Source organism: Trichomonas vaginalis, chromosome I, assembly GCF_026262505.1.
Source record: "Trichomonas vaginalis G3 chromosome I, whole genome shotgun sequence".
Classification (NCBI taxonomy): Eukaryota; Parabasalia; order Trichomonadida; family Trichomonadidae; genus Trichomonas; species Trichomonas vaginalis.
This window is the reverse complement of record NC_067203.1, coordinates 17463470-17490356: the sequence shown is the minus strand read 5'-3', so window position 1 is coordinate 17490356 and position 26887 is coordinate 17463470. Positions and strand designations below refer to the sequence as shown.

The 26887-nt window shown below is 32.9% G+C and overlaps 15 protein-coding genes across 15 annotated transcripts, besides 2 other annotated features; 7 read left to right on the top strand and 8 right to left on the bottom strand.

Annotated features, from left to right (window-relative positions):
* Window position 1: 1 nt before the first annotated feature.
* On the top strand, window positions 2-1051 carry TVAGG3_1002340 (uncharacterized protein; the record flags this gene model as incomplete). The annotated part of the gene is made up of 1 exon (XM_001313238.1): window positions 4-1044. The coding sequence occupies one exon, from the start codon at window positions 4-6 to the stop codon at window positions 1042-1044; it is 1041 nt and encodes a 346-aa protein (XP_001313239.1).
* A 579-nt stretch (window positions 1052-1630) lies between these two features.
* TVAGG3_1002330 (proteasome regulatory particle assembly) lies at window positions 1631-2359 on the top strand (the record flags this gene model as incomplete). The annotated part of the gene is made up of 1 exon (XM_001313237.1): window positions 1631-2359. One exon carries the CDS (start codon window positions 1631-1633, stop codon window positions 2357-2359), a length of 729 nt encoding a protein of 242 aa, XP_001313238.1.
* Window positions 2360-3190: 831 nt separating this feature from the next.
* TVAGG3_1002320 (small Rab GTPase RabF3) lies at window positions 3191-3793 on the top strand (the record flags this gene model as incomplete). Its single annotated transcript, XM_001313236.1, has 1 exon — window positions 3191-3793. One exon carries the CDS (start codon window positions 3191-3193, stop codon window positions 3791-3793), a length of 603 nt encoding a protein of 200 aa, XP_001313237.1.
* A 335-nt stretch (window positions 3794-4128) lies between these two features.
* On the bottom strand, window positions 4129-5445 carry TVAGG3_1002310 (3-phosphoinositide-dependent protein kinase protein; the record flags this gene model as incomplete). The annotated part of the gene is made up of 1 exon (XM_001313235.1): window positions 4226-5428. The coding sequence occupies one exon, from the start codon at window positions 5426-5428 to the stop codon at window positions 4226-4228; it is 1203 nt and encodes a 400-aa protein (XP_001313236.1).
* Window positions 5446-5887: 442 nt separating this feature from the next.
* Window positions 5888-6747, bottom strand: TVAGG3_1002300 (uncharacterized protein; the record flags this gene model as incomplete). Its single annotated transcript, XM_001313234.1, has 1 exon — window positions 6325-6744. One exon carries the CDS (start codon window positions 6742-6744, stop codon window positions 6325-6327), a length of 420 nt encoding a protein of 139 aa, XP_001313235.1.
* A 254-nt stretch (window positions 6748-7001) lies between these two features.
* On the top strand, window positions 7002-10465 carry TVAGG3_1002290 (VPS8 subunit of corvet complex family; the record flags this gene model as incomplete). The annotated part of the gene is made up of 1 exon (XM_001313233.1): window positions 7013-10444. One exon carries the CDS (start codon window positions 7013-7015, stop codon window positions 10442-10444), a length of 3432 nt encoding a protein of 1143 aa, XP_001313234.1.
* A 425-nt stretch (window positions 10466-10890) lies between these two features.
* On the bottom strand, window positions 10891-11903 carry TVAGG3_1002280 (uncharacterized protein; the record flags this gene model as incomplete). Its single annotated transcript, XM_001313232.2, has 1 exon — window positions 10896-11636. One exon carries the CDS (start codon window positions 11634-11636, stop codon window positions 10896-10898), a length of 741 nt encoding a protein of 246 aa, XP_001313233.2.
* A 448-nt stretch (window positions 11904-12351) lies between these two features.
* TVAGG3_1002270 (translation initiation factor protein) lies at window positions 12352-13141 on the bottom strand (the record flags this gene model as incomplete). Its single annotated transcript, XM_001313231.1, has 1 exon — window positions 12619-13125. One exon carries the CDS (start codon window positions 13123-13125, stop codon window positions 12619-12621), a length of 507 nt encoding a protein of 168 aa, XP_001313232.1.
* Window positions 13142-13659: 518 nt separating this feature from the next.
* Window positions 13660-14845, top strand: TVAGG3_1002260 (uncharacterized protein; the record flags this gene model as incomplete). The annotated part of the gene is made up of 1 exon (XM_001313230.1): window positions 13720-14829. The coding sequence occupies one exon, from the start codon at window positions 13720-13722 to the stop codon at window positions 14827-14829; it is 1110 nt and encodes a 369-aa protein (XP_001313231.1).
* Window positions 14846-14857: 12 nt separating this feature from the next.
* Window positions 14858-15078: a mobile genetic element.
* Window positions 15079-15681: 603 nt separating this feature from the next.
* Window positions 15682-15850: a mobile genetic element.
* Window positions 15851-16815: 965 nt separating this feature from the next.
* On the bottom strand, window positions 16816-18728 carry TVAGG3_1002230 (SEL-1-like protein family; the record flags this gene model as incomplete). The annotated part of the gene is made up of 1 exon (XM_001313229.1): window positions 16885-18711. One exon carries the CDS (start codon window positions 18709-18711, stop codon window positions 16885-16887), a length of 1827 nt encoding a protein of 608 aa, XP_001313230.1.
* Window positions 18729-19039: 311 nt separating this feature from the next.
* On the bottom strand, window positions 19040-20161 carry TVAGG3_1002220 (protein ubiquitination; the record flags this gene model as incomplete). Its single annotated transcript, XM_001313228.1, has 1 exon — window positions 19040-20161. The coding sequence occupies one exon, from the start codon at window positions 20159-20161 to the stop codon at window positions 19040-19042; it is 1122 nt and encodes a 373-aa protein (XP_001313229.1).
* Window positions 20162-21133: 972 nt separating this feature from the next.
* TVAGG3_1002210 (uncharacterized protein) lies at window positions 21134-22795 on the bottom strand (the record flags this gene model as incomplete). Its single annotated transcript, XM_001313227.1, has 1 exon — window positions 21134-22795. One exon carries the CDS (start codon window positions 22793-22795, stop codon window positions 21134-21136), a length of 1662 nt encoding a protein of 553 aa, XP_001313228.1.
* Window positions 22796-23051: 256 nt separating this feature from the next.
* On the bottom strand, window positions 23052-23204 carry TVAGG3_1002200 (Ankyrin repeat family; the record flags this gene model as incomplete). The annotated part of the gene is made up of 1 exon (XM_001313226.1): window positions 23052-23204. One exon carries the CDS (start codon window positions 23202-23204, stop codon window positions 23052-23054), a length of 153 nt encoding a protein of 50 aa, XP_001313227.1.
* Window positions 23205-23246: 42 nt separating this feature from the next.
* Window positions 23247-25000, top strand: TVAGG3_1002190 (S1-P1 nuclease family; the record flags this gene model as incomplete). The annotated part of the gene is made up of 1 exon (XM_001313225.1): window positions 23785-24774. The coding sequence occupies one exon, from the start codon at window positions 23785-23787 to the stop codon at window positions 24772-24774; it is 990 nt and encodes a 329-aa protein (XP_001313226.1).
* Window positions 25001-25630: 630 nt separating this feature from the next.
* TVAGG3_1002180 (transcription-initiator DNA-binding domain ibd family) lies at window positions 25631-26278 on the top strand (the record flags this gene model as incomplete). The annotated part of the gene is made up of 1 exon (XM_001313224.1): window positions 25631-26278. One exon carries the CDS (start codon window positions 25631-25633, stop codon window positions 26276-26278), a length of 648 nt encoding a protein of 215 aa, XP_001313225.1.
* Window positions 26279-26887: the final 609 nt, after the last annotated feature.

The window sequence follows — 26887 nt, the reverse complement described above, 5'->3', positions numbered from 1 at the left end:
ATCATGAGTGACAGTGACGCTTTTGAATATGATGATGACGATGCAGATATCCATATGACTCAAAAAGTTATTAAAGAATGCTGCCGTGAACATGGTTTATATCTAATACCAGAATTAAATGATTCACTCCATCTTGAAGCCAAAGGTTTTGCATCTATTCACGGTTTGAAGAAGTATACAAACATCAAAGAGCTGTGGTTAAGTGGAAACTGCATTTCAAAGATTTCTGGCCTCGATACACTTATTAATTTAACGAATTTATACTTGTCAGATAATATAATAACAGAATTAGAAGGTTTAGAGAATCTTGTTAACTTAGAGCTTCTCTCTATATCTGGAAACAGCATTAAATACATTAAAAATCTCGGAAATTGCAAGAAACTCAAGAATTTAGATGCTGATAGAAACAGATTATCAGATCCTCATTCACTTGATGGACTTCTTGAATGCCAATCTCTTGAAATTATTCACTTAAACAACAATGGAATTGAAGATCCTTCAGTTCTAGAAATATTAGACAAATTACCACATCTCAAAGTCATACACTTGGATGGAAATCCAATTACAAGAACACTCACGAGCTATCGCAGAAATATGATTTTAAGATACCCAAATCTCACGTATTTGGACGATGAGCCAGTTACAGACAACGAAACGAGAACTGTGGCTGCATGGAAGACTGGTGGAAAGCAGGCAGAAATGCTAGAAAGAAAGAAAATCAAAGCAGAACAATACGAAATGGAACAGAAGAATTTTGACGATCTTACTCAGATCCAACGCAATCACTGTATTTCATCTGGTAAAAATATAAAAGATTTCCCAGATTTGATGACAGAAGAAGAAAAAAAGAAATTTAATCAAAAAGTAGTAGAAATAAACGAAAATGGTGATGAAGAAACTCAAAACACTGAAGAAAAAGAAAGTAATGATAAGGAATCTGCTCAAAAATCAGTTGAAGAAGATGAAAATTCCAAATTTTCTCAAAAATTCCATAAAACACCCGAAAAACAGCCAGAATCACATGATGTAGATGATGTCGATTAATAATACATATTAATTTTAATAAAATGTTAATAATATTATTTTTATCTGATTTATTTTTTCTTTTATAAACATAATTTTCTGGATTAAAATTGCATCGACGCCAGATTTTGGAAATCGGAAAGATGGCTTAATCCATTGGCCACAAGAATATTGGGAGCCATACCAATTGGGGAAGGGTATAAAGCTGTGTTATCTCATTTATTAAAACCAACACAGCTTTTCCCTGCCTTCGGATGGCTTTTTCTTGTTTAGACAGCGGAGACAATAAATTCGACAATTCTATAAAATAATATTTCCTTTGCGAAAATAGGCTGTTCTTTTTTTTAAAAAAAATTGCGTGACACATTAAAGAAATGAAAATATTAATCTATTTTGAGCTTATTCGGTACTTTCAATAAAAAATTCTATAAAAGGATATTCATTACTTGAATTATGTTGTTATCACGGAGTAGTTGATTGTTTCAAGTTATTAAGAACGAAATATAAATCAGAAATAACTCAAGCATGTTTACAATTTTCATTTTTAGGAAGAAATCAAGAGATCCTGAGTGAATGCTTGAAATATAAAAAACTAGATGAAGAATGCATGAGATACGCAATTATTTCACACAATATTGATTTTGTTACATTCTTGATGAATGAACACAATTTAAAGATCGATTTAATGAAATGTGGAAAATATAAAAATCTTGAATCATTTTTAGTTTATTTTGATCAAACTAATGATATTGACAAATGTTTTGTTGATTCTGCCATGTTTAATATTACATCCCTTTGCAAATATTTCCTTTCAAATGGTGCAAAAATCAATGAAGTATATGAATTTGGAAAAACGGCTCTTCATTATTCAGCAGAAATAAATGGTATAGAAACAGCCGAACTTCTTATTTCGCACCGCGCAAATATCAATGAAAAAGATCACTCTGGAAAAATCGCTCTTCATTATGCAGCACGTTATAATTATAAAGAAACAGTCGAATTTCTTATTTCACATGGCACAAATATCAATGCAAAAGATAGATATGGGAAAACAGATCTTCAATATGCAACAATTAATAATAATAATAAAGAATTTGTCGAACTTCTTATTTCACATGGTGCAAATATTAATGAAAAAGATAAAGTTGGAGAAACCGCACCTCATATGACAACAATGGCAAATATCGATGAAAAAGATCAATATGGAAACACCCTCCTTTATAATGCATCATGTAAAAATAAAATAGAAACAGCTGAATTTCTTATTTCGCATAATCCAAATATCAATGAAAAAGATAAAAATAAGAAGATTAAATCTACATGTTGTAACATATAAAAAAAGAAATAGTCCAACATCTTATTTCATATGGAGCAAATATCAATGAAAAAGATAAAAATAGGAATAGCCATTCTTCATTATGCAACATAAAGATAGAAAGCAACAATTTTTCTTCTTTTTACAGTATGTTTAATTCAAATTAGTGCTATAAAATTGATTATATGCCTTGTATGTTTGTGTTAAATGATATTTTTTGAATATAACTATATTTGGTAAGTTGCCTATTTCATTGATGAGGTAACGCATAACTTAATTTGTGGTAAAGATATTAGTATTATTGAAAAACATTTTAGAAGTATATTTAGTAAAGTTTTTATTCCTGCGATTTGGAAGTTCAAAGCTTGTTCAATATGTATAAAACATCGTTGCAAATTCATTCAGGATTTTAAAATTTTATATCTATTAACTATATATAAATAATTATCGAGATAAAGAAATTCTCTGTTACAAGTTCGTCAAGGGTAAATGTGTCAAATGTCTTTTTAGATGAAGTAAGTATCAAAAGTGGTTGCATCCATGTCATTTCCAAGCTATAACACAGGAAATTTCAATATCTGAAAGATAAATTCCAGATTTTGATTTACGCTCAAATTTGATCAATATTTTGAAATTATTAAAATTTCATACTGTAATATAATTAAATGCATGATATAACCCCTTCTGACTCTAGTTTGAACATCGAAGTGAGAGTTTCCAACCACATTTCTACTTTTGAAAGTTTATTTTTCGCAAATCAACCGAAATCATAAAAATCAGATTTTTTTACCAGAAATTTATCCAATTCAAGATAAATAATAAAGTATGAACAGAATTGTGAAAACGTGACAAATGCGTAAGGTCAAAATAGTTTTGGTTGGCGCAGCCCATACAGGAAAAACATCAATCGTGAACCAATACGTTTTCGGATCCTTTACGCATCATACGGTTTCAACGACCCAGCCAGCTTTTTGCCAAAAACAAGTAAATTACCAAGAGAAGGATCTATCATTAGAAATATGGGATACAGCAGGCCAAGAGAGATATCATGCTCTTTCGCCATTATTTTACCGTGATGCTGAAGCCGGAATTGTTGTTTTTGATTTAACAGATGCAGACTCGTTTACAAGAGCCCAGAAGTGGATTAATGAGCTTAAGCAAGCTCGTGGTGATCAAATACATATTGTAATTGCAGGAAATAAAACTGATCTTATCGATAAAAGAGTTGTCGCAAAAGGTGACGCAGAAGAGTTAGCAGCTCAATTTAAAGCGCCTTACTATGAAACTAGTGCGAAAACGAAAGAAAATTTAGAACCACTCTTTAATTCGATTTGTGAGCACGTAGTTGAATTAATTAATGCAGCTGGACCACCAAAAGAGTCACCAGGAAAGTCTCTTAAAGGTAACGTAGCCTTTGAGAACGAGAAACAGAACAAGGAAGGCGGATGTTGTTAAATACCACAGAATTGTTTCATTATTTATAATTGGTACTTGTTAGAACGATATAATAAATTTTACAGTGCATAGTTATTCTTTAACTGAATAATTACCATCAATTTCCTTATTTCATTTTACAAAAGTCAGTAAAATTCTTGTTTTATATAATCACTCTTTTAAAACTATTTAAAATTAATATGAAATTAACTCTATTTTTTAGCTAATTTCAACATTTGATTTTATCCAAAGAATTTTATTCGAAAAAAACAAAAAATTCACATGTTATTATCGGCTGTTTGGCCGAGAAATCAGAAGCATAATAAAAAAAATTGTAAATTTGAAATCATGTATGCATTAAATACATTTTAAAAACATGTTTAGAAACATTGTATCTAAAATAAGATAGTTACTGAAAACAAAACAAAAAAATAATAATAAAATTAAATAAAATTATCTTGTAGTCAACGATTTGATAATAGTTGATGCCCAAAGGCCAGCATCTCCGTTCTTGCATCTGAATAATTGCGATTTATCACCGTAATTAAGCGTCCATTCTTTTCCATCTTTTGCAACTTGTACTTTAACTTTTGCGTTGATCTGAATCGTAGATTTAAGAGTTTTGTTTTCTATATTGAATATTAAAAGTTTCTTTTGATTAGTTATGATTAATAACCTTCCTTTCCACATCAAACCACGTTTTCTTTCAACAACTCCTTCAAGCATAATTGTTTCTCCAGGTGCAAGCATATCTTCTGCAAATGAGGTAGCTGTTTCAGGCTTGAATGGGCCAAAGAGTGGCATTTCTGTAGTTTCAAGCTTATCCCATGGAATATTCTTGAAGAAAGGATGGTTTCTGATTGATGGATATCCCTTGCTATTTTCATTGTATCCAAGTCTCTTCTTCGGGTCAATTTCGAGGAGGGAAGTAATAATATTTTGGGAGGCCTTTGGAAGTTTTTCAATATCTGAGCAGATTTTGCGAGCTACAATATTAGACATAAGTTCTGGGGTGGAGTTTCCTTCGAACGGCGCTTTACCGGTCAAAAGATTGAAAATAACGCACCCAAAAGCCCACATATCTGAGCCGTAGCAGATATGTCCGTCGTTCAATAATTCAGGGGCAACGAAGTCAGGCGTACCTACAACAGATGAAGGGCGAAAGCCGGAATCGTCGTTGTCAGTCATCATTGCAGTTCCAAAATCAGTAAGCATAATATAGTTTTTGTAGTTAAGAAGAATATTCTCGATTTTAATATCACGATGAATGATGTTTTTGGCGTGGAGTGTTGAAATTGCTTCAAGAAGTTGGGCGCAAACATATGTCGTTGCTTTAGTATTCAAACTTCCAAGGTCATTAACAGCTTCAGCTAAATCACCATGTTCTGCGTAATCTAAAACGAAATATAAGTTGGACGCATCTTTGAAGGTGCCGTAGAGTTTAACAACAAAAGGGCTAGCTGCTTTAGTCAGAGCATCTTTTTCTTGTGTGGCTAAACTCTGTTTTTTCATTTTGATTAGAAAACGTCTATTCAACGCTTTTAATGCAAAGGTTTTTCCTGATTTAATCTCGATCGCTTTATAAATCTGGCCGAATGCACCCTGTCCAATAGGTGATTCTACAATAAAGTCTTCGAAACGGAAGTTTAACTCCATAACTTTTTTAATATTTTTGTACTTTTGAAGGAGGTCTGGCGTCACTTTTTGTTAACGAGAAGAAATCAATTGGAAGATATTGATCATTAGATATTATTGATTTTTAATATAAAATATTTTAAGTTGAAGTTTTGAGAAGTTTACACTTAATTTAATATGCAATGATTTTTAATTATCTACTGCATTTTGGCATTAACTCAATAAATAATTTCCATTGCATTCAATTATATTTTTCTTGTTTAATTACAAAATATTGATCATAGACTAATATAGAACATTTATTATTTGATTTGATTATTTGAAAAGTGCCATTTTAATTTTCAAATAGGCAATTTATTATTTTGAAAGTGAATTGAAATCTTGCTCAATAAAAGTCATTGACACGGAAATCTGTCGCTTTAATATGCTGTACAAGCATCATTTAGATTAGATGACATACATATAAAATAGCTGTATTATCTATTTGGGAGTTCATTTCAACTTAGAAATCTTGGCGAAAAAAAAATTAGCAAATCAAAATTTTTGTCACTTTTTATTAAACTTTTTATTTCTATTGGCTTGGAAGAAAGCTGATATTTTGTTTATAGATACTGTTGAAAATGCATTTCTTGAAGAAATGCTACTATATAAGAAAATATATGACAATTTACGGGTATCAAATCAATAAAATATGATAAAACATAGTTTTCAAAAAGATTGGCTCAAAGTTTTAGAACTTCGTAAGAGGGGTATAAGCTTGTGATGTAGTAATTCTAGGCCATTACTTCACAGGCTGATTACCTTATCATTTTATTCGAATTTTTGACATGTAAACAAAAAATGACAATTGTAAAATTTCCATTTTTGACAAACAAAACAATATAACTCTATATTTAATAAGAATAAAATAAAACAAACTAATTTGTATATAATTCATTTGGACGTTCTGTTGGAGGTCGTTTTTCTTGTAAATTACTAAATCCGTCTATTTGATAATAAATATTTTCCTTTGTTGCCTTGAAATCATTATAATATCTCTCTATTTCACCTTCTCGTAAACTTTTAATGTAACTAATAAATTCAACAATTCTTTCTTTAGGAATAATTATATCATCTTCGTCTGTTTTTCTTCCTCCATATTCACTTTCAGCTCTTTCTTTCAGGAACTCAAAACTGATATCGGTGTGAATGTCTTTTGGATGAGGTAAGATTGAATTATAAATTTGTCTTGAAGGAGTCAATATATTTTCTATTGGTGGAGAAGATTTGAACGTGAATATTTCATCAATCGGGACATTCAAGCTTAATTTTTTAGATAAAGCTTGAGAGTCGAACATCAAAAAAGAAAACTACTAAAATAATGAGCCATCTATGGGATGATGAACATATGCAACATGATTCAAGAAGATATTAAGCATTAGATCGAATTATACACTTCATTTTCTAAATTTGATACTAATAATTCTAATCAAAATTCAATTTTAGTTATTAATATGTATTTGTCTATTAAATCTATTTTGTTTTTACTATTAAATTTTATGTTTTAATTTTTTTTTACTATAAAATTTGAAAAAAAATTGCTATCGTTCAAGTGAAATAAAAAAAATGTCGATTAAAGGAATACCTCAGTATCAGATCCAGCCTCTTGACTCTATTGCTGAGATGTTCGAAGAAATGAAGTGCAAAGTTGTCATAGACAGCCACAAACTTCATTATGTTTTTGCTACAGTTACAGATCTTCCCTCACCAGCTGTTTTCAATCTCGATACTCACAAAATAATTTATTTCAACACAAAAGGAGCACCAACATCCCCATTTACATGCATAGATATCTCAAATGATTTGGCATACCTTGTCACAGGTCACTTGAATGGCTCTGTCAGTGTCTGGTCTATTGCAGAACAAAAGTTTGTCAAATCTCTCGATAACAAGAAGGACTATTCTGAAGTTACATACGTCAATTTTGGTGTTACTTCAGAATACATTTTCTACGGTGATGCCTCAGGTAAACTATACTCAGTTGTTTTCCGTAAAGGCTTTATGGGCTTCAAGATGGATCAGAGACTCTTGTACACTGCTGATTCAAGAATTACAACTGTCTTAGCTTCAAATGCCAACATCGAGAACTCCCCAGCCATCGGCTTCGCAACATTCGGCAATAGCTACCTTATTTTCAACCAATCATTGATCGAATCTGCAAATAATCCAATAATTCAACAGCCAATTACTCTTGATGGCAAGACCGAAATGTCCATCATTACCAAGGATGGCGCAGTCTTCCTGGCCATCGGCGGCGGCAAAGATATCCAATATTGGAAATTTGGTTCTAATTTCTCCGGAACACAACTCTGGACCAAATCGCTTGAGAACGAGAAAGTACATAAGATCAACCTTCTTACCTCTACAATTACAGCCGTTATTACAACGAAAGGTTCGATGAATTTATATACAAACAAAGGCTGCACGGTTTCAGCTGGCGAATTCGAGAATTACATCGATATATTCTCAGGCCGTACTGATCTCATGGTCGACGATGACAAAATCCTTCTTGTCAGTAAGAATATGCCAGCCCACATTTGTTTCACTGATTGGAAGGAAGTTATTGAGTTCCATGTTGAGAAGAAGGAATACGACAAGGTATTCTCCATGCTTCTTGAGATAAGTATTGGTACAAGTGACGATTTGATCGGACTTTCGTCAAACAACACAATTCGTCGTATCGAAGTTGCCAAAATCGGCAGAGATGTATCAGAAAGATGCATTGCAGACAGTATGAACTCTACTTCCCTTTCAGCAGATTTATCATACGTCATAACTTACGCAACTCAGCTCGGAATCGGCCGTGATGTAGTCCAAAGCGCTTTCAAGGTCTTCAAAGAGAAGAATAAGCTCGAGGAGTTCTTCGCCGGCATCTTTGCAAATCAATCTTTCAATGGACAAGCAGTTACAGCCGATATCGTCAAAGAATACTTCGATTACGCCGCTGCCAACAATATCCTTGACAAAGCCGAGGATATTTTGACGAATATGACGTTAGATCAAGACCAAGCCAAATCAATTTTGTTGTTGGCCAGAGAAAGGAACATGATCCAACTCCAGAAGAAGATCTTATTACGTTTCTACCAGAACGTCGTTCTCGCGGCCCAAATTTCCTTCAAATCAGGTTCATTATCTAATTTCGTATCCGAAATCTTCTCCAAGAAGCGAGAAGCCGCAAGTATCCTCAACTTATCAACCTGGCTGATGATCCCTCACAACGGAATCTACGACAGAATGAACGCTATGATCAATAATAACTGGGAGAGGGCCGCCGGCATCATTTCCCAGATGATTGAGCTTTGTCCCATCAAGTTCAACAAAGTAGAAGCACTTCAGCCTATCCATATCGTTGATGCCGCCTTAAATGCGATCAAAGATGTTGAATTCACCAAATGTTCTAAGATATTAGATGCCATCTGCCCAGTCATCTACACATTGTCACTCCCTTACAACGGCTGTGCCATCAAGAACGTCTGCACATGGATCTTCACCACTTCAAACTTTGTTGAAGCGAGGGAAGCAGTTTTGAAGCAGATAACTGACACTTTTCCTGATGCATTTCCACTTGACATTGTTGCAGAGAGCTGTTTGAGCTGTGGCTTTGTCAATTTGGCTGAAGAACTGTTCCTCAAGAAGAAGGACTATCAGTCAATCATGAAAGCATATATCAGTTCCCAAGAGAAATCGAGATTTGTCTTTGATTTCATTGAAAACCACCTTTCTGACAGAAATGAGATCAAATTGGCGGTTTTACATCATATTTCAACACTTTTGAATTTGAATGCGTTGAAATTAGTTTCCATCATCAAAGCCAATTTCGAGGACTCCATTGAACCACTCAAGACACAACTCAAAGGTCGCGATCTCTTCAAATACTTGTCCGCGCTTTTCGAGACGAGTGAAGACAAAAACAAATCATTTGACGCGAAGTTTGTTTTGGAGTTGTTCAAGTTGTATTGTCAGTTTGAGCCTTCAAACGCTTCCCACTTCCTGAACACTGCGACAACATGGGAGGACTTCGATCTGGACGAGGCCCTCAAGGTCGCTCAGAAGTTCAAACTCATCGATTGCGAAATAATAATACATAGAATGCACTCAAACGCAATCGAAGCTGTCAAATTAATCGTCACTGAAATTGAAGTGTCACTTTTAGAATTAATTGATAGCGATGCACCTATAGAATTTGCAGATGTTGCACAGATGAACAAGAGTGAGTCAGTCAGTCGCCAGTACAATGCCGTTATGTGCGCGATCCAGTTGTTGGAGAGTTTGGATGACAAAGAAAATGAAACTGTTCAGAGATGGATTGACACTTTTCTTGCATTCCAGTTTCCATTGTATCACATGAAGACGAAAGGAAACACGAAGCTGAAAGCCGTCATTACACAGTTGTTCACATACTTTGTTATGGCAGCTCTCAATCATCTCAGAACAGAGTTAGTTTTCGCCACTTTGACAATCTATTTCTGCGCTATGGATCAGGCAGAATACAGAACAATTTTGAACGCAATTTTCGCAAGAGCAAACTACCAAGTACAGCTCTACGGAACAGTCGAAGAGATGCTCATCAACGACTGTTTGAAACTCTGCAACAAAGCGTTCGAGAGAATAACACAAGGTTACGCTGTAACTGATGACAGACCAAAATGCGCAATTTGCCAACAGCCGCTTTCGTACGGAGGAAGCGAAATAAGAGTGTATCCTTGCGGCCACGCAATCCACAATAACTCTATCTGCGGAAACTACGAGAAGTGCATCATCTGCAATGGAGCAAAGAGAGAAACAGGAACAGTATCACAAATGAAGACAAAGAAAGACACAAGGTTGGCTTTGAGAAAATTCAACTTCGCAATGATGAGAAACTACAGCGATGACGAGTCACAGCAGGCAAAGGACATCTTGCTCTTCTCTCCTCAGCCTTATTACGAGGGAGACCCGGCTAATTACCAGTTGGAATTCGTTGGAGTTGCTAACGATGAGTTCAAACCGGCATTTTAAAATAAATAATTTCATTTTCATTTTCATTTTTTTCTAATATTTTTGTAATTTTACAAATATTTTCATTCTAATATTAAGTACTCGTTACTGCAGACAGTTATACCAGATTTGATGTTGTTAAAGCTTAACTTAAATTCATTAGTCAAGCCAAAATTAAAGAGTTTAGTAACAATACTATAATTAATGAGCGTGGACTCAACCCAAGAGTGTATGACTCTAATGGGGATCGTAGTTCCGCATTCATATTTTGAATGCGGATTGTTGTGCAAGAACAAGGGTATGCACATGAAAGCTTAATTGTGTACTTTATAGTTAATAAAGATATTTATATATAAAGTACATAACATACCTTTTCTTTGATCAAATTTTTTGGATTGATTGAAAAATATATTTTCGAAGAGTTTCTACTAGACATTTTTCCGAAAAATATAACATACAAAACAGTTTTATTCTAATTATCCATATTAACAATATCTTGTGAGATTTCAGATGTATCATCTAATGATTGAAGCAATCCTTGTATAATAGCTGATGGTCTTTCGTTGTCCATAGTTTCATTCTCGTTCTCGTTTTCTGGAGGAGGTTCGATTTCTTCTATAGTTTGATCTTCTTCCGGAATATTATTATTTATTTTGAAGCCATCATCAGAGTGAGCTCTTGGAACTCTTGCAGAATTCTCTTGAGAACGTCTTAACGGACTCATATTACTTCGAGTTGGCTTGTTATAGCGTACATGCATACCAGATTCGGGTTCTTTAGAAAATACAGATGCAGAAGCTTCAAATTGAGCTTGTTTTCTGTGGATTGAACGAGAAGAATTCATTATTTGTTCTTGTTTGTTTGGGAACAATGACTCTTTCTCGAGCAATAATGAACTCCATGGTTTTTTAACTGCTCTAGTTCTTGCAGTTTGAGGTTTTGATAATTTCGATGTATCATTTGGAATTGGAATACCATGTGCTCTTTTCCAAACTTCGTCAATAATCTTAGAATTGATTTTGTCTTTTTGCTTTATGAGTTCTCGCTCTTCATTCCTAGACCTTTCATAGATTCTAACACTTGGTGCCAAAGGAGGTTGAGTAGATATTGGAGAATGCTTGTTATATTTAAGAGCATGGGTATGTCTATCATAAGCACGTGCTTTTTCAGCAACATCCAGCCTCGGCTTGCAAACAGGCTGGGTATTGTACATTTTTTATTTACAATTGAGCACTTTTTTACAGGCAGGATTCGTTATTTTGTAAAAACTTGATAAATCGTTAGTAAATACAATAAAACTTTTTTTACATCAAAGATTTTCAATTTTCAATTTTTACTTCGGGGATGAAAATTTTACATGGAAAGAAGGGGAAAACTTAGCACCATTGAACTTGCGTTTAGCAGTTATTCAAGTGTTATTGGTTCAAAGAAGTTGATGCCCGATTTTGATGTACCAGCAGTTGTTTCTTGTTTGATTGTCCACATCTCAATGCTACAATGACTTTTTTATTTTGTGAACATTTTTCTGTGTGGATATTCTTTGTAAACTCTGGTAATATTGGATGAATTTCTACCAGTGGTAGTAAGGTAAACTTATCTCAGCCAATAATTTCTAAACTCGTTGTTGAAGTCAGCAATTTTAAATTATGAAATTAATTCCTTGTATTTTCACAATTATTTGTAGAATTTCTTCATTTCTGACTTAGAAATGTAATCAAAAAATCTATATACAGTATAATATCAGTAAATAAACTTCAATTCTGCAATTCTGATTTGACCCATGAGGAGCATCATGCACTTAGAAATTATCTGGAGACAATGGTATCCGACAGGTAGTGGAATATGTCATATTGTCGGCCGCTTTTGTCTGCAATCAGCTTTTGATTGTCCAAATGGAGCATATTGATTGTGATAGATATTGTATTTAAAATTGAAATTTTGATTCTAAAAGCAATATCATTAAAAAAATATCTCAATTGTTCATAAATTGATCAATAAGAAATTTTAATTTAATTTTTTTCAAAAATCAATTAACTATTTCAATCCTTATAGCTCAATGTATATATAGTTGATATGGCTCTTGCTCATTTTTATAGATTTTGGAATTTCGTATATAAAAATATATAAATATAGATTTATAAGAGAGTTTGGAAACAATTATTAAATATCTTACTAAACAAGGAAGTACAAAGCGATTATTGAGCAATCTTTGGATGAGGTTTGAGAACAGGAGATTTTCCTTTAATTCCAATAGCTTTTTGTACTGTAAGTTCTTCGCAGACACCTGGTCCAAACCAGATTTCTGTTGAGAGCGATCCATTCTGCTTTTTCTGAGCTGTAAATCCGCAAAGTCCTGGGGCATGGTCGCCTAATGTCTGTTCAAACGATCCGCTTATGATCTTTACTAAAACATCCTGCCAATCTTTCTGTGTGAATTCTTCTGGATATATTGCCCAGGCTTGACCGCCAAGATTTCCTGGATCTTCCCAAGCTGGCTTGATACCAGCTTTAAATAAGGCAATGCCGCCTTGCTTTATTCCACTAAGCTTTGGGAACTGTAAAAATGCATTCCAAAACGCTTCAATTGTAGCGAACGTTATTACTGGTTCTATATCGTACTGTACACCTGCACCAACTCTTTTGACTTGGATGATCCAAAATGTCCATTCATTTTGAAGAGGATGCACATCAAACTCATCCATGTTGCAAAAGTGTCAGGATTTCAGATGTATTGATGTCACTTTTGAAGCGAAGGGAAATAAACAGAGATACAATATATAGGAAATAATAAATGGAAAGAAATTGCTCTGTCTTCATCTCATTCTGATGTTATAAGTAATGTGAGTGAATGTATGGGAATCTAAGATTATGCAAAAACAGCACTCAATACCGCTGACAAATGAAGATTTCTGACTACATATCATTGTCATTCTGATGTTATAAGTAATGTGAGTAATACATTCTCTGGACTTCCAATTATTGATTCAATTTACTGGTAAATATAGCTATTTTAAGCAGTTTTTTGACGGCTCTATATGAGAAATATATTGTATTTCCTTCATTATGTATTTGGCTAGGATTAACATCATATTTGTGATGATTCTTTTAATTTTATGTTCTAAGTATGTTTAATAGTAATAAAAACATTTACAAATGTATGGTGATTGTATTCCTTTATATCTATTAGCATAATAAATATTGGATGATTCATCATATTTGTCACTTTTTTATTTCATATGGATTTAACTTTTGAATCTTTTTTCATATTTATTGCATGCTATCTATTGATTATACGCATGAAAGCTCCATTAAGTAGTTACCTTTTTACAGATCTTAAATTTGCTCAATTTACAAACGATTTACTTAAAGAATTTTCAATTGGAAACAAGCAAACCAAAACAACAGAAAATCCACCACCAATTCGTATTCCAATATCTTCCATATCACAAAGAGTAATTAATTATATGTATAATATTAAATTAATCAATTCAATTTTAGCAATTTTCCTCAGCGCAATGATTTCTCTTGCAATTTGCTGCTGCGTCAAACCAAGCATGATCAATAACACAATCTACTTTGATATTTGTTCGATTATTGTCATTCTTTACTTCGGAGCCGCGACAGCATCGAACAGCTCAATAAACAGAAAGACTGGATTGATATTTGCCTTTGTTTTTGGGCTTATCTTTTTCGTCGTCATCTCATATCTCAGTTTAGGACCTTTTGACATCCGACCACTGATATTATCTCAAATTTCAATTCCAGCAAGGCTTGTCAATGTCATTACCTCACTCATCGCAACATATATTGCATACTCGCTTTACTATCCATGCCTTAAATTGCACCAAATTTACAGATCTTTGATAACTCTTAATTACGACATCTTCAGATGGCAACTATGTCAAGAAGCATATAATCTTTACAAGCCCTTCTACAGAACCATCTTTAAATCTATCCACAGGCTCACACCGTTCCTTACAATTTCATTCATCGCTGCACGTTGGTATTTAGTTCATATTCCACGTTTAGACATGATTGCTGACATATCTTACTTATCCCTACAGCTTCTGATCTCTATATTCCTTTTCTTGATGACAAAACCAGGACTTAGACTGATTTTAAACGATCCCTACAAATATTTGACAGAATTTGACAAAACAAGGAATTTCGACCACGGAAAGAGGTTTTTCAAGGTATTGAACAGATCTCTTGACATGTTACCTAACTATGCAACAGCACTTGTTACATTTCCTCTTGTTGTTGCTTTTTGTTGCGTTGTTTACGGAATTTCTTATTTGATGTCTGGAACAAGTCAGGAAATTGCAAGAGTTCTTCCTTTGTTCGTCGTAGCTGTGTCTGATTTGGCAATTTCATGCAACAAAATATCAGGATCTTTTGGTGTGTAAAAATATATATATATTTTCAACTTTTTTTTAAGGCTGCACGTACCACTTTCTGACATGCTATGCAAAAAATCAATATATCTTTATTTTAATAGCAGAAAAGTATAATAGTCATATTAGGTACTATATAGTGACTCATATTTATTTTCTCCTGACCAAAAATATTAACTTTTGACCTTAGAATATTGGGTTAGAAAGCTTGAGTGTCAAATAAATTGAGAGAATGTCAGAAAGTGGTAAGTGCACCATTAATTCATTCGGGCACCCTCTTAAATTTACTGTATTCCTCTTTTTGAGAGGATGTCAGAAAGTAGTAAATGAGCAATCAACTTTTCCCTCTGTTCATTTATTTTGTTTTTTATTTTGTCACTTTTTATTTAATCATGAGGATTTTTATTTTAATTAATTTAAGGCATTTCTAGCCCGAGATTTGAAAATTGTGATGAGGCAAATTGTTATATAGTAACAGGCTCGGGCAAGCTTCCCGTTCTAACTGAAAATACGAATGCAATCAAATTATATTTTCAAGGATTTACCTCAACAGCAAAAAATGCACTAGCTTCATATTCTCACTTAACAAATATTACATTTGATGATAAAATGAAAATATTGGATGATGAGTTAATTGCAGGAACTAAAGTTGAATATTTTACAATTCCAAAAAATGTATATTCTTTAATAAATAATCCTTTTGATAACTCTGCTTATGTGAAAGCTATTTATGTGCATAAAGATAATCAATATTTTAGAGATATTGATGGAATTGTTTTCTCAAAAAATTTGAAATCTTTGGTTATTTATCCTGGAAATCATGGAGAAACATATGCTATTGTTCCAAATTTTGTTGAATACATTGGGAACAGGACAAATTTGCCACACGGCACTTTTTTTAAAAAAAATTAATGGAGCGGAGCGATACTCTGCTGCAGGAGCCCCAAGGCTCCCAATCATTACGAAAGGGAGCCTCAAAAGCGTAATTTAAGGTTATTGAAAAAGTGACACTTGGCAAATTTGTCCCGCACTCGAATACATTGAAGATAATGCATTTTGCTCTAGTACTCTAATAAAAATTATTTTTATACATCAGAATGTGAAGAGAATAGGATTTCAGTTTTATAATATGAATGAATTAGAATATGTCTATATTCAAAATAAAAATTTGTCATCTTTACAATTGAAACTTTCTATGACTCTTAAAGATCGTTCCATTATTCATTTCAATCCTCTACCAAAAGAAAGTTTCCAATGCACTTATTTTATGAGATTTTCAATATTAGGTGCTCTTTACTTGGTTTTGTTATAATTAAATGATAAACTTATCGCTATGTAACTGAAATAAAACTCTTTATATTTATCACCATTGTTAATCTATAGGTTGTTCCACGGTTCTGAGATACAAACTCATTTTTAAAAATTAATTCCAAGAATAATCATTATATTGTTTAATAATACATTGCATTCATATTTGGTGATTAAGGCTGATTTTCATGGTTACTTCTGGTCAGAGAATTGTGTGTATTGTTCTATTTTCCTCTTTGAATTTGATTTTAGATTTGAATTTGATTTCAGATATAGTCAGATTACCTTATATAGGACAGTGATTGTACGTACTATTAAGAATCAGAATTATAATAGCTTTGAATAAGAAGTGAACTGACTTACTCGGCTCGACCCTTAAGTCAGTTCTCGCAAAAATTTTCAGAAATACATGTGCGAAGAGGCACTGAAAATAAAACCTAACATCAATTGGATTTTAAAATGGAAAAATTTTCTCTATAAGGTCGATGAAAAATTGAGCGTTTTTAAAAAACCGCCGTTTGAGAGGAAAATTGAGAGCCCCGGTGTTTACTTTTTGACATTGTCAAAAACTTTGAAAGGACCAAAAAAATTTGTGTCAGAAAGTTTAGAAATGTATACTTTCTGACAAACAGACTCTCAGAAAGTACTCAAACTGCGGTTTTTAATTTCCGCACTTTTTTTGGCGACCTTATTTGGTATATATATATTTTCTTATTTAATTATAACACAATATAAAATATATAAATAAAAAGATTACAATCATTTCTGTTCAATAATCAATTGGATTCTTTTCCTCAAAAAGAAAGAGAATGTTACGAATGAAATGCATAGTAATACATCCACAGCGTAGTTCTGAATAATCACCCAAACAACTTCCGCCTCTTTTGTATTTGCTCCGTTGATAAAAGTAAATAAACCGATTGGTACATTTCTCAACAAAATCAAAACTGAAAGATACAAAACAGCGAAGAAAGATGAAGGATTACTTTGATAAAGATCTCTCAAATAATGCAAAGAACGAGCAGGATCAGAGCGGAAATAATATTTAGCAGCTTCGTACTTTGCAGCATTACTATTTTCGGCGGCTTTGTTCAGTTCTTTTTCACCTTTTACGGCATTTCCATTTTTCAAGTTATTTTTCGCTTTGACCAAAATTGCGTCGGGGAATTTTAGTTTCTGGAGCATCTCTACCCAGTCTGTTGCATCCTCCTTCCTGTCATCTAGTATGATCTTCACATTGCCCATGGCGGCTTCACTGCCCCAGTCAGCAATCTTCTGATATAATCGTAACGAGTAATTTGTGTCACTTTTCATGTAAAAATTGAATGCTGTTCGGGCCATGTCGAAAAATGGAGACAATTCAGCGGCAAGGAACATTTTGTAGAAGCCGCGCTTGCAATCTGGCTTGAAATTTACACCTTCCACGGTGTACGCTGCCGACAAATAGATAGAAGGAATATGGGGAAGATTTGCACAACGATTCGTTACATTGTAAATGTCGAAGAGGAACTTTGATGTGTTCTTTGGTTCTATCTCGGTCATACCAAGTGCAAGAAGGTGGTAATTGTAAGCTGCGTCGCAGTCAATATGAGATAATACTTTTAGATACGCAAAACCTGTTTCGAAATTGGTTCCTTCTTTGATCATCATCTTAGAAAGTTCAACTTGAGATGAAGATATACCTCCTTGAATCGATTTCTTGAAATAAATTTCGGCCATGTAATTATCAACGTCATGACCATATCCGTAACGATAGATAAGGCCTAGGTAGTGATTTGCTTCCGAAACGCCGAGATCTGCTGCCTTCTTAAAGATTTCTTCTGCATAAGAATAATTTTTTTCTGTCCACAAGTAATATTTGCCAGCTTCGATAAGGGCTTTAGGATTATCCGCATTGGCTTCCTTTAATGTCTTCTTAAAGTTATTGCTAAGCCTGGTAAATAGCCGAATCATGCTTGGATAAATTCTTGTAACGCCTAAACTATCGCGTAATCGATCGTGTGTAAGATTTTTCATCATTATTTGCATAATTGGATTTAATTTTTCATATGCCGCATAGCATGACTTTGGGCGATTAAATCCATAGAAATCAAGAAAAGATTCTGTAATAATTGCAGGTATTGATCCGGCCAAAGAAGCGGCTTTGAGGAGCATATATGATTGCAATACATCTTTAGAACCGCCAAGGCCATAGCGCTGCATAAACGAAAGAGAATATTGGCATTCAGCATGTCCAAGATGTGTTCCTAAAGAATAAAAATGGCGAGCTGTTTTATCATTGGGTTTGACACCCATAAGACCGAATTCGTATATATTTCCGAGTATAAATGCTGCATCTCCATTATTTTCAGCGTGACTTTGTAAACGAGTGATACAATTTGAGTGATTTTTATTTTCTAAATATCCCTTGACACACTTTTTTATTATAGGATAAGAAAAGGACCTTTTATCTACAGTTTCTAATGAAAAATAATCAACAATGCAAGGATCTCCGGTATCACATTCTTCCTTCAGAGTGGGATAAAAAGGGAATTGCCTCTTTAATGGCTTTGAAGCAATGTGCAATGAAAAAAAAGGAAAAAGCATAAATTGTTTAATTTAGATAGGGGGGATATCATAAAAATTTAGTGGATATTATTAAATTTCCAAGATTTGAATTCGAAATAAATCATAAAATATTGTAATAGAAATTGCAAGCTTAATTGAGTTTACAAAATATATTTGATATCAATCAACAAGAGGTTCCATTATTTCAATATAATTATTTCCTATAGCAAATATAAGAGCTGCGGATCCATCTACATCTTTTTCTTGAATATCTACACCATGAGAAATAAGAAATTCAATAATTTTTGTTAATTTTTGTTGTTTATTAAAGAAATAAATAAAGAATTATGTAATTTATTAATATTGATTATTTAGCACCAATAGAAATCAAATAATCTCTTACATTTTCTTTTGCCAAAATGAGTGCAGTTTCTCCGTTATTATTATTTGCATTTTTATTAGCTCCAACAGAGATCAGATATTTAACAACTTCAAATTTTCCATTTTTAGATGCTTTAATGAGTGCAGTTTCTCCTCCTATATCTCTGGCTTCTTTATTAACTCCAACAGAGATAAGATATTTAACTACTTCAAGATGACCATTAGATGAAGCTTTAATAAGTGGAGTAGAGAAATAATTATTCTTTGCCTCTGCATAAGCTCCAGCAGAGATAAGATATTCAACAACTTCAAGTTGGCCATTTTCTGATGCATAAATGAGTGAAGTATTTTTATAATAAGGAAGTGATCCTTTATCACAACCACTTTCAATTAGAGATTTTACAAGTGAAAGATTTCCTTTTTCGCATGCCGCATGAAGTATATTCTTTTCCTTATTAGAATTTTTGCTTTTAAGAACTTCCTTTAACCAAAGACCTTCTTCACATGCTTTTGAAATCATTTTTTGATTCCCTTGAGATGAAAGTTCTTCAAAGAAATTGTAAATGCTTTCAAAATCATTAGAACTTTTAAGTTCTGAAATTTTTGATAAAATATTTTCCTCATCGTTTAAGCTGCGCATTTGTTCTAAGAATTTTCTCATACCTGAAATTCTCTGCTGTTTAAGTGGTTCAATCTCTTTCTCACTTTTTTGTTTTTGGTTTTGAATTGTTTTTAACTCGGCTTGAAGAGATTTGATTTTCTTTGCATAATCGGATTGTGTTTTTGCCATTTGTATTAAGAAATCAATAACTCCATCAAGAAATGTCAATTTAAGATATTTTTTAGAATACTTCAGAAGATTGACGACTTCTTCATAATTTTGTATAGAAACATTTGCATTTCGAATACCAATATATAATTTGTTTGATTTGATTACAGACTGTGATTGTTTCAGAAGAGTAATGAAGTCATTTGTTGTCAAGTTTGCAAATTTCATGATTTTTTCGATATCCTCTATTTCAAATGTAGTAAATAACTTATCATCATCAATATAATCTTTGATATGGGCCGCGATATATTCAAAGTCCTGAATCAGCGATTGACTCATTAATTTGTCGTATAACTTTACAAATGCTTTGAATTTTTTTCACCTTCCAAATAAATATCTTTTCTTGTAATCTTGCATGTTTCTGATTTTGTCTAAGTTTAATCATAAAAATACAATAACGACTTTTTTTGGTCAAATTTACATGTGTTTTGAAATTGAAATTTTTCGTTTCATTTTTTATTATTTCAAATGAATCACGTTAAGGTTTATGATCCAAACATTTCACGAGTCTTTGCTATTGATGATTCATACTCTACATATGGTGAATCGATGTATTGGAACAGTGATTCAACAATTATTCCTCAGATTGGGAAACAAGAATATAATGAATGGAAAGATTACAAATTTGTTCCATTTGAACGTTCAGACCATTTGTAAATGAATGTCAACCTTTCAGTGAATTGAAGAAGACAAACGAAGTCATTGTTCCATGGACAAAGATCAACTACAAAACTGCAAAGAGAATCAATGATTTTCCAAAACCAGATGATTTGGTTTTTCATTTATATTTAGATTATGTTAAGTCTGGAAAGAATAAGACTTTGATGCCAAATGTTCTTGATATTTCTCAACAGGTTGTTAACGCTTACTCTGGGCATGTCAATAATGTAAGTTTCAATGATTTCAAGAAGAAATTTGAAATGTCTGCAAATAGAGAAAAGAAGAAAGAAATGGAAGAAATGAACTAGTATTTTTCTGATGTGTTAAATTATGATTTGATATTTGTTTTTTATCCTAACGCAAACATAATTAAAAATTTAACATAATGAGATTCTATTTAATATGTTAAACTTATTTTCATTGTTTGAGTCTTTGTAACCTATGCTCATAGAAAAATGAGAGAATCTCACTGAAAAAAAGTGAATTCGTAATAAAGTTTTTGAAAATGAATTTACTTTAATTAGATTCGTGTAAAATTGATTATATCAAATAACGAATTTTACTATCAAATAAAAAAAATCTAAATCATAATTATTTATCTGCCAAAAGTCCTTCTTTGATCTCTCCAAGACTCTTATGAGACTTTTTAGCCTTATCCATATCTAAACTCTGCAAGTTGTCGTCGAGTTTTCCGTTCTGAGGCATTCCTCCTGAAACAGACTCAGCTACGACGTCTCCTTCTGCAGGAACACCTAAATCTGTTACTGGAGCAGCCGTATTTTCCTTAATCATAGCTGTATTTTCGGTTCTTTGTGGAGGGGGAGGCCTCATTTGAAATTGTGACTGAGGAGGATGATGTGTAACAATTCTAGCAGGCGCATCAGCTGGTCTGGGCTGGAAAGCAGGTTGCTGTGTTGGTTGTGGAGCTTGATATGAAGGATTTTGCTGAGGATTAAATGGAACTTGGCCTGGTTGCAAATAAATGACTTGCTGAGGTTGCCCACCGGGTTGCATGTAAACGTATTGTGGTTGCGGTGGCGGTTGCATGTAAACAAACTGTGGTTGGCCGGATTGATTCTGTATTTGCATTGGAACTTGCTGAGGAGGAGGCGCCTGAACGTATACGTATTGTGGTTGTGGTTGTTGTTGGTTAGGAGCTTGGTTTTGAGGCGGAGGTGGTTGATAATAAACATATTGAGGTTGAGGAGGCTGTTGGCCTGGTTGTAAGTAGATAACCTGTGGTTGTGGCATTTGTGGATATTGGTATTGATATTGCGGTTGCTGTTGAGGCTGAGATTGTTGATTAAATTGTTGAAGAGATTGCTGTTCTTGTTGTTGAGGTTCTTGTTCGATTTCTTCTTCAACTTCTGATTCTTCGTATTCATAAGTGAACTCTTCTTCGTCATCATTTTCATTATCTGAATTTTCTTGCTGAAGACGCTGTTTTCTCTTTTCGAGAATGGTCTTCTGGAGATCATGAGTGCGATCTGTTGGATCTTCTCTGACTTCTACGATCTTTGGCTGCTGTGGTTGTGGTGGAATGAGAAATGTAGGCGGAGGCATCGTAGGGCCAGCAGCAATAAGTGGCGGACCCATACTTTGATGTTGTGGCTGGTCATTTTGTAAGTATGGATTTGGAGCAGGACGAACTTGTTGAATGAGATTTGTTCTCTTGATGAGCTTGTTGCCCTGAGGGGTGTTTGGTATAACTGGTGCTGGTGGTACGTGATCTGGTTGTGGTTCAAATGGATTCGCCCATCCTGGACCTGAAATCGGAACGTTTGCGTAGGCTTGCTGTGGATTAACGTTAATTGGCTGAGCAGATCTCCATGCTGGAATGACTGCTAAAGATGCTGGTGGTGCTGTAAATGGGAGTTCCCCTTTGGCAGAAATATGAACATCTAAATCTGCCATAATTTGAGGTGCTGTTTGCAAGATACCTCGCATTGGATATACTTCTCGAACAACTGTATCCGGTCGGAACCATTTTAATGGAAGTGTAAGCTTGGCAACATCTGCATTATTTGAATTCATCTTTAGGGTCAGCGAAATCTGTTCTACGTTGATATTTGTCATAGGAAAAGACCATGTAATGTCTGTTATAAGATTTCTTGTACCATGCAATTCAGTATGATCTTCTCTTGTATTTGGAAGAAGTTTAACGATAAGACTGAACATTTGATTGTTTTGGGATGGTGCATTAACGTTAGAAATCTGATTTAATCGAATAAATACTACTGGCGTACGATGCATTTTTTTTTGAAAAAAAATTATTTTTATAGAAAAATTTTATATTCCGATAATTTACGAAGGATCTTCTGATACTAGCGTGGATTCGGCATTTGAGAATCTTAATGTGGTAGATTTTATTTTTAAAGATATAATTTCCAAAAACATATATTTCATATCAAATTTTTTCAAATCAGAAAAAATTTTTGCTCAAATTTACCAATACTCACTTGTATAGAAGATAACATTTATATGCTAAGGAAGAAACAACTAAAGAAAGTCATTTTGAAGAAAGGTAACTTCTTATTTTACTATTCTCATGATCGAAGCATGTTTCATTATCATCTGATGCATCTTTATCCAATCCAACTGAGATAAGATATTGAACAACTCCGAGATGACCTTTTAATGATGCTATAATAAGTGGAGTCATTCCAGCATTATTCTTTGCATCTTTATCAGCTCCAACAGAGATAAAATATTGAACAACTTCAAGATAGCAATTAGTTGATGCTTCAATGAGTGGAGTATATCCAGCATTATCATTTGCTTCTTTTTCAGCTCCGATAGAAATAAAATTTTAACAACTGCATTATGTGATGCATGAATGAGTGGAGTCCAATCAACAATACTCTGTACATCTTTATCGTCTCCAACAGAGATAAGGTATTTTGACAACATCAAGTTTTACATTCTTTAATGAATGATTTAGTGAAGTATTTCCAAATGAAGTAGTTAATTACAACTTTCAATGAGAGATTTTACAAGTGTTTCCATCTATATGTAAATACAACCAGTATTGTATGCATCTACCTTCCTAATTTTCTATGAAATCATAGATTCATATGATTTTTTAATTTTCTGGAATATATCATATACTATATGCGCATAATCATAGTTATTCAAGATGTGAAAGATGTTCCTGTTATGCGCCTATAAACTAATCTGTTTATATCAATTTAAAATCTTCTTTCATTTGAAAATAACCTTAAAAATCGTAAGAGTTATTTCATATGTTTTTCTTATTCCAATTATCAAATTGTTGGTGGGGTCACGCACACTCATTGATAGCAAGCATAGCGATGAAGGATTTTTCGTCAAAAGAAAGGAAAATCCTTGAGAAATTTTTAGAATATGGTCAACATAAAAGAGCAACCATTGAAGAAGTTGCTGTTTGGCAAGATGATTTGAAAGGAGCTTACGATTTGGGCATTATGAGTAGCTGGCACTTTACTCCACGTCCTTTAATTAAAGATGGATACACTGCTACCCTTCAACCAGTTACGTATAACATTACATCATATATGAATAGCGCATGGAATTCATTAACTAACCCAGCTACGACAGATCCATGGATAATTGCATTTCATCTTCGTTCGTTAATTCATTTTGTTGCAGACGTTCACACACCACATCACAACGTTGGTTATTACAGCCAAGAAACTCCAGATGGCGACAAAGGAGGAAACTTATATCAAATTATTTGTAATTATGGCAGCGCTTGCATGAACATACACTTCCTTTGGGATTCTGCCTGCCTTGCTCTTCCTCTAGGAAATCCTTTAATTCCAAAATATTTAGATGAATTTTCAGAAAATGTCACAAAAATCATGAAAAACCATCAAAAAGCTAAAATGGGAGATTTGGAAACGATAGATTTTATGAAGTGGTCAAATGAGTCATATGATACAGTTAAACAATACGGATATTCACCTGCCATCGAAAGATATGGCGAAGTAACTGATCAATATCTGAAGACATGTCAATCAGTAGCTCTTAATAGAGTTTCACTTGCAGGATATCGTCTTTCAACAGTTCTTCGTCAGATATATAATGAAAAGAAGATTTCTCAATTCGTAACGATCTCACAAACTAGAGAAATATGTATCTGGTGCTTAGATGCAATTTTAATTCTTATAAGTATTGTTCTTTTGGTTTTTTTACTGTTAACCAGAAGCGGCAAAAAGTTTTCAATAGAAAATAAGTCAGCTACCTTATTATAAGTTGGCTTGTAGAAAAGTGAGATTGATTTCTCTTATAATTATTTATTATTTATTATTAATTATTTTTATTAAACAAAGTATAGTAGAATTTAATATTTTCCTTTAATCATCCTTTCACCTAGATCTATTTCAATTTGATATTAATGGAAATTGAATCATAATTTTGAACAATTCATTAATGAGAATATATTTCAAAATAAATTTCTATCTATCAATAACAATTAAACGTAAATTAATGCAGGGAGTTTGAATTTTCTCAAATATTTTTTAATTTTTAATGCAAATTAATGAAAAACTAATTTGTAATGAGTAGATATGCAATGCAAATTCTTATCTTTATACAAAAATGACTGAAATTCGATCAAAAGCTGCGTAGTTCCAGAAGAAGATAGAATGTAATACGATAAGGGAGGTTTGGTCAATTATCAATATAAAATACGTTAGAACATGTTTAAGCAGTTACATAGAAGCTACAATAAATTCGTTTGGTTCCAAATTTTATTTAAAAATTTTTCAATTATTTGAATTTTTGAGAACCGACACAATTCCTCGTCAAAATTTACTGATGAGCAATTTATATATTATGCTACAATTGTTCATGCATTTCGGAGAATTATTCTTTGAAATTCATAAATGAAATATTGAGTTGAATTTTATGATTTTATCACAGCCGATCATGAAACAAATACATATTTTTTTGCGTATCATAAGTTTGAATATTAATTCAATTTTGAAAATGGAATAAAATAATTGTTTTTCTTATTCTAAACATCAATTCTAATTGAATTAATGAGTTATCGGATTATCCAAAAAGTTATCGGATTCAAATTTTTGACATTAATTTGGCTCATCAATCATGAAAGTCTCAGGTTCATCTGACAAGCCAGCATACTATAATTTACTATCTGATACTGATAAAATGACATATGATCGCATCAGGCAGGCCATTACAGCTCCTTCAAATAAGAATAAGAAAAATAAAAGAGCAGATGAATTCCGGGAGATTCTTGAAGCCATTGAATTGTATGAAAATCATGATCAAGCTGATAAATGGAAGAGATGCCTCGTTTGCGGCGTCTTCATTTTCGATAAAGGTATTGCTATTAAAATATCAGCACTAAAACAGTTAATTTACAAGTGCAAGTCATCAATAAATGGCTCACTTAAAGCTATTGGTTACCCTAACGTTGATTACAAATCAAGCATGTGTGATGAGCTATTAAATGGCATTCCGTTTCTCCGTGGCAATCTTGTCGAACTTCGACAATGGACTGTAAGATTTAGAGATAGAAATACACCAACTTCTCTTTCAATTGATAATCTACAACAATATATTTCACCTCCAAGCAATACATTACAAGAAAAAAATGAAGATATAAATGGAATTAATATTGACATTGTGATTAATGAGAATTCCTCGAATTCATCAAACAATCATGATAGCTGGCTTCTTGAACAACCTAATTATTATAACGAAGATGTTTTTGATGACTTCGATATATAGTTTGTCTTAAAAATTATGTTTTAAAAAAAAATTGATAAATTTTATTTTTCTGACGAAGATTTACAAAAGAGGACATCGATCTATTAATGGTCACCTCTTTTTATGTCTAATGCATTAGCTCCCTCTAATCTTTGAGGTAAAAAAGCGAGAGAAGAAAATTTCAAAACTAAATAACAGGTACAATTTAGTAAAATCTTAAGTAACCATGTGAATGCGCTTCAAACGCAAGTGTATGGTGGAGATAGAAAATATTAAATACTTTATCACACCAATGGAAATTTTGTCGACATTTGGGAGTAATTTATCTCGACGATAGTAGAGACTTATAATTGTGTGAATCCAAAAAATGATCCTATGCATATGTTTTACAAAAAGATCCTTGAAAAATTTTAAAATGTCATATAATACAGTAGTAATGAAATTGATTTGATTGATGATAGTATAGTTATCATTTAGCATACATATTTTAGCTTTGCAGAATGGATATTTATCGAAGGAAAAAGTAAATTTCGTTCAGTCATTTAGAGATAGTTATTAGCATACATTTTCTAGTGGATATGAAAGACTATGATGTACACATTAATGTTTTGTGCCTCAAAATTTTTCATA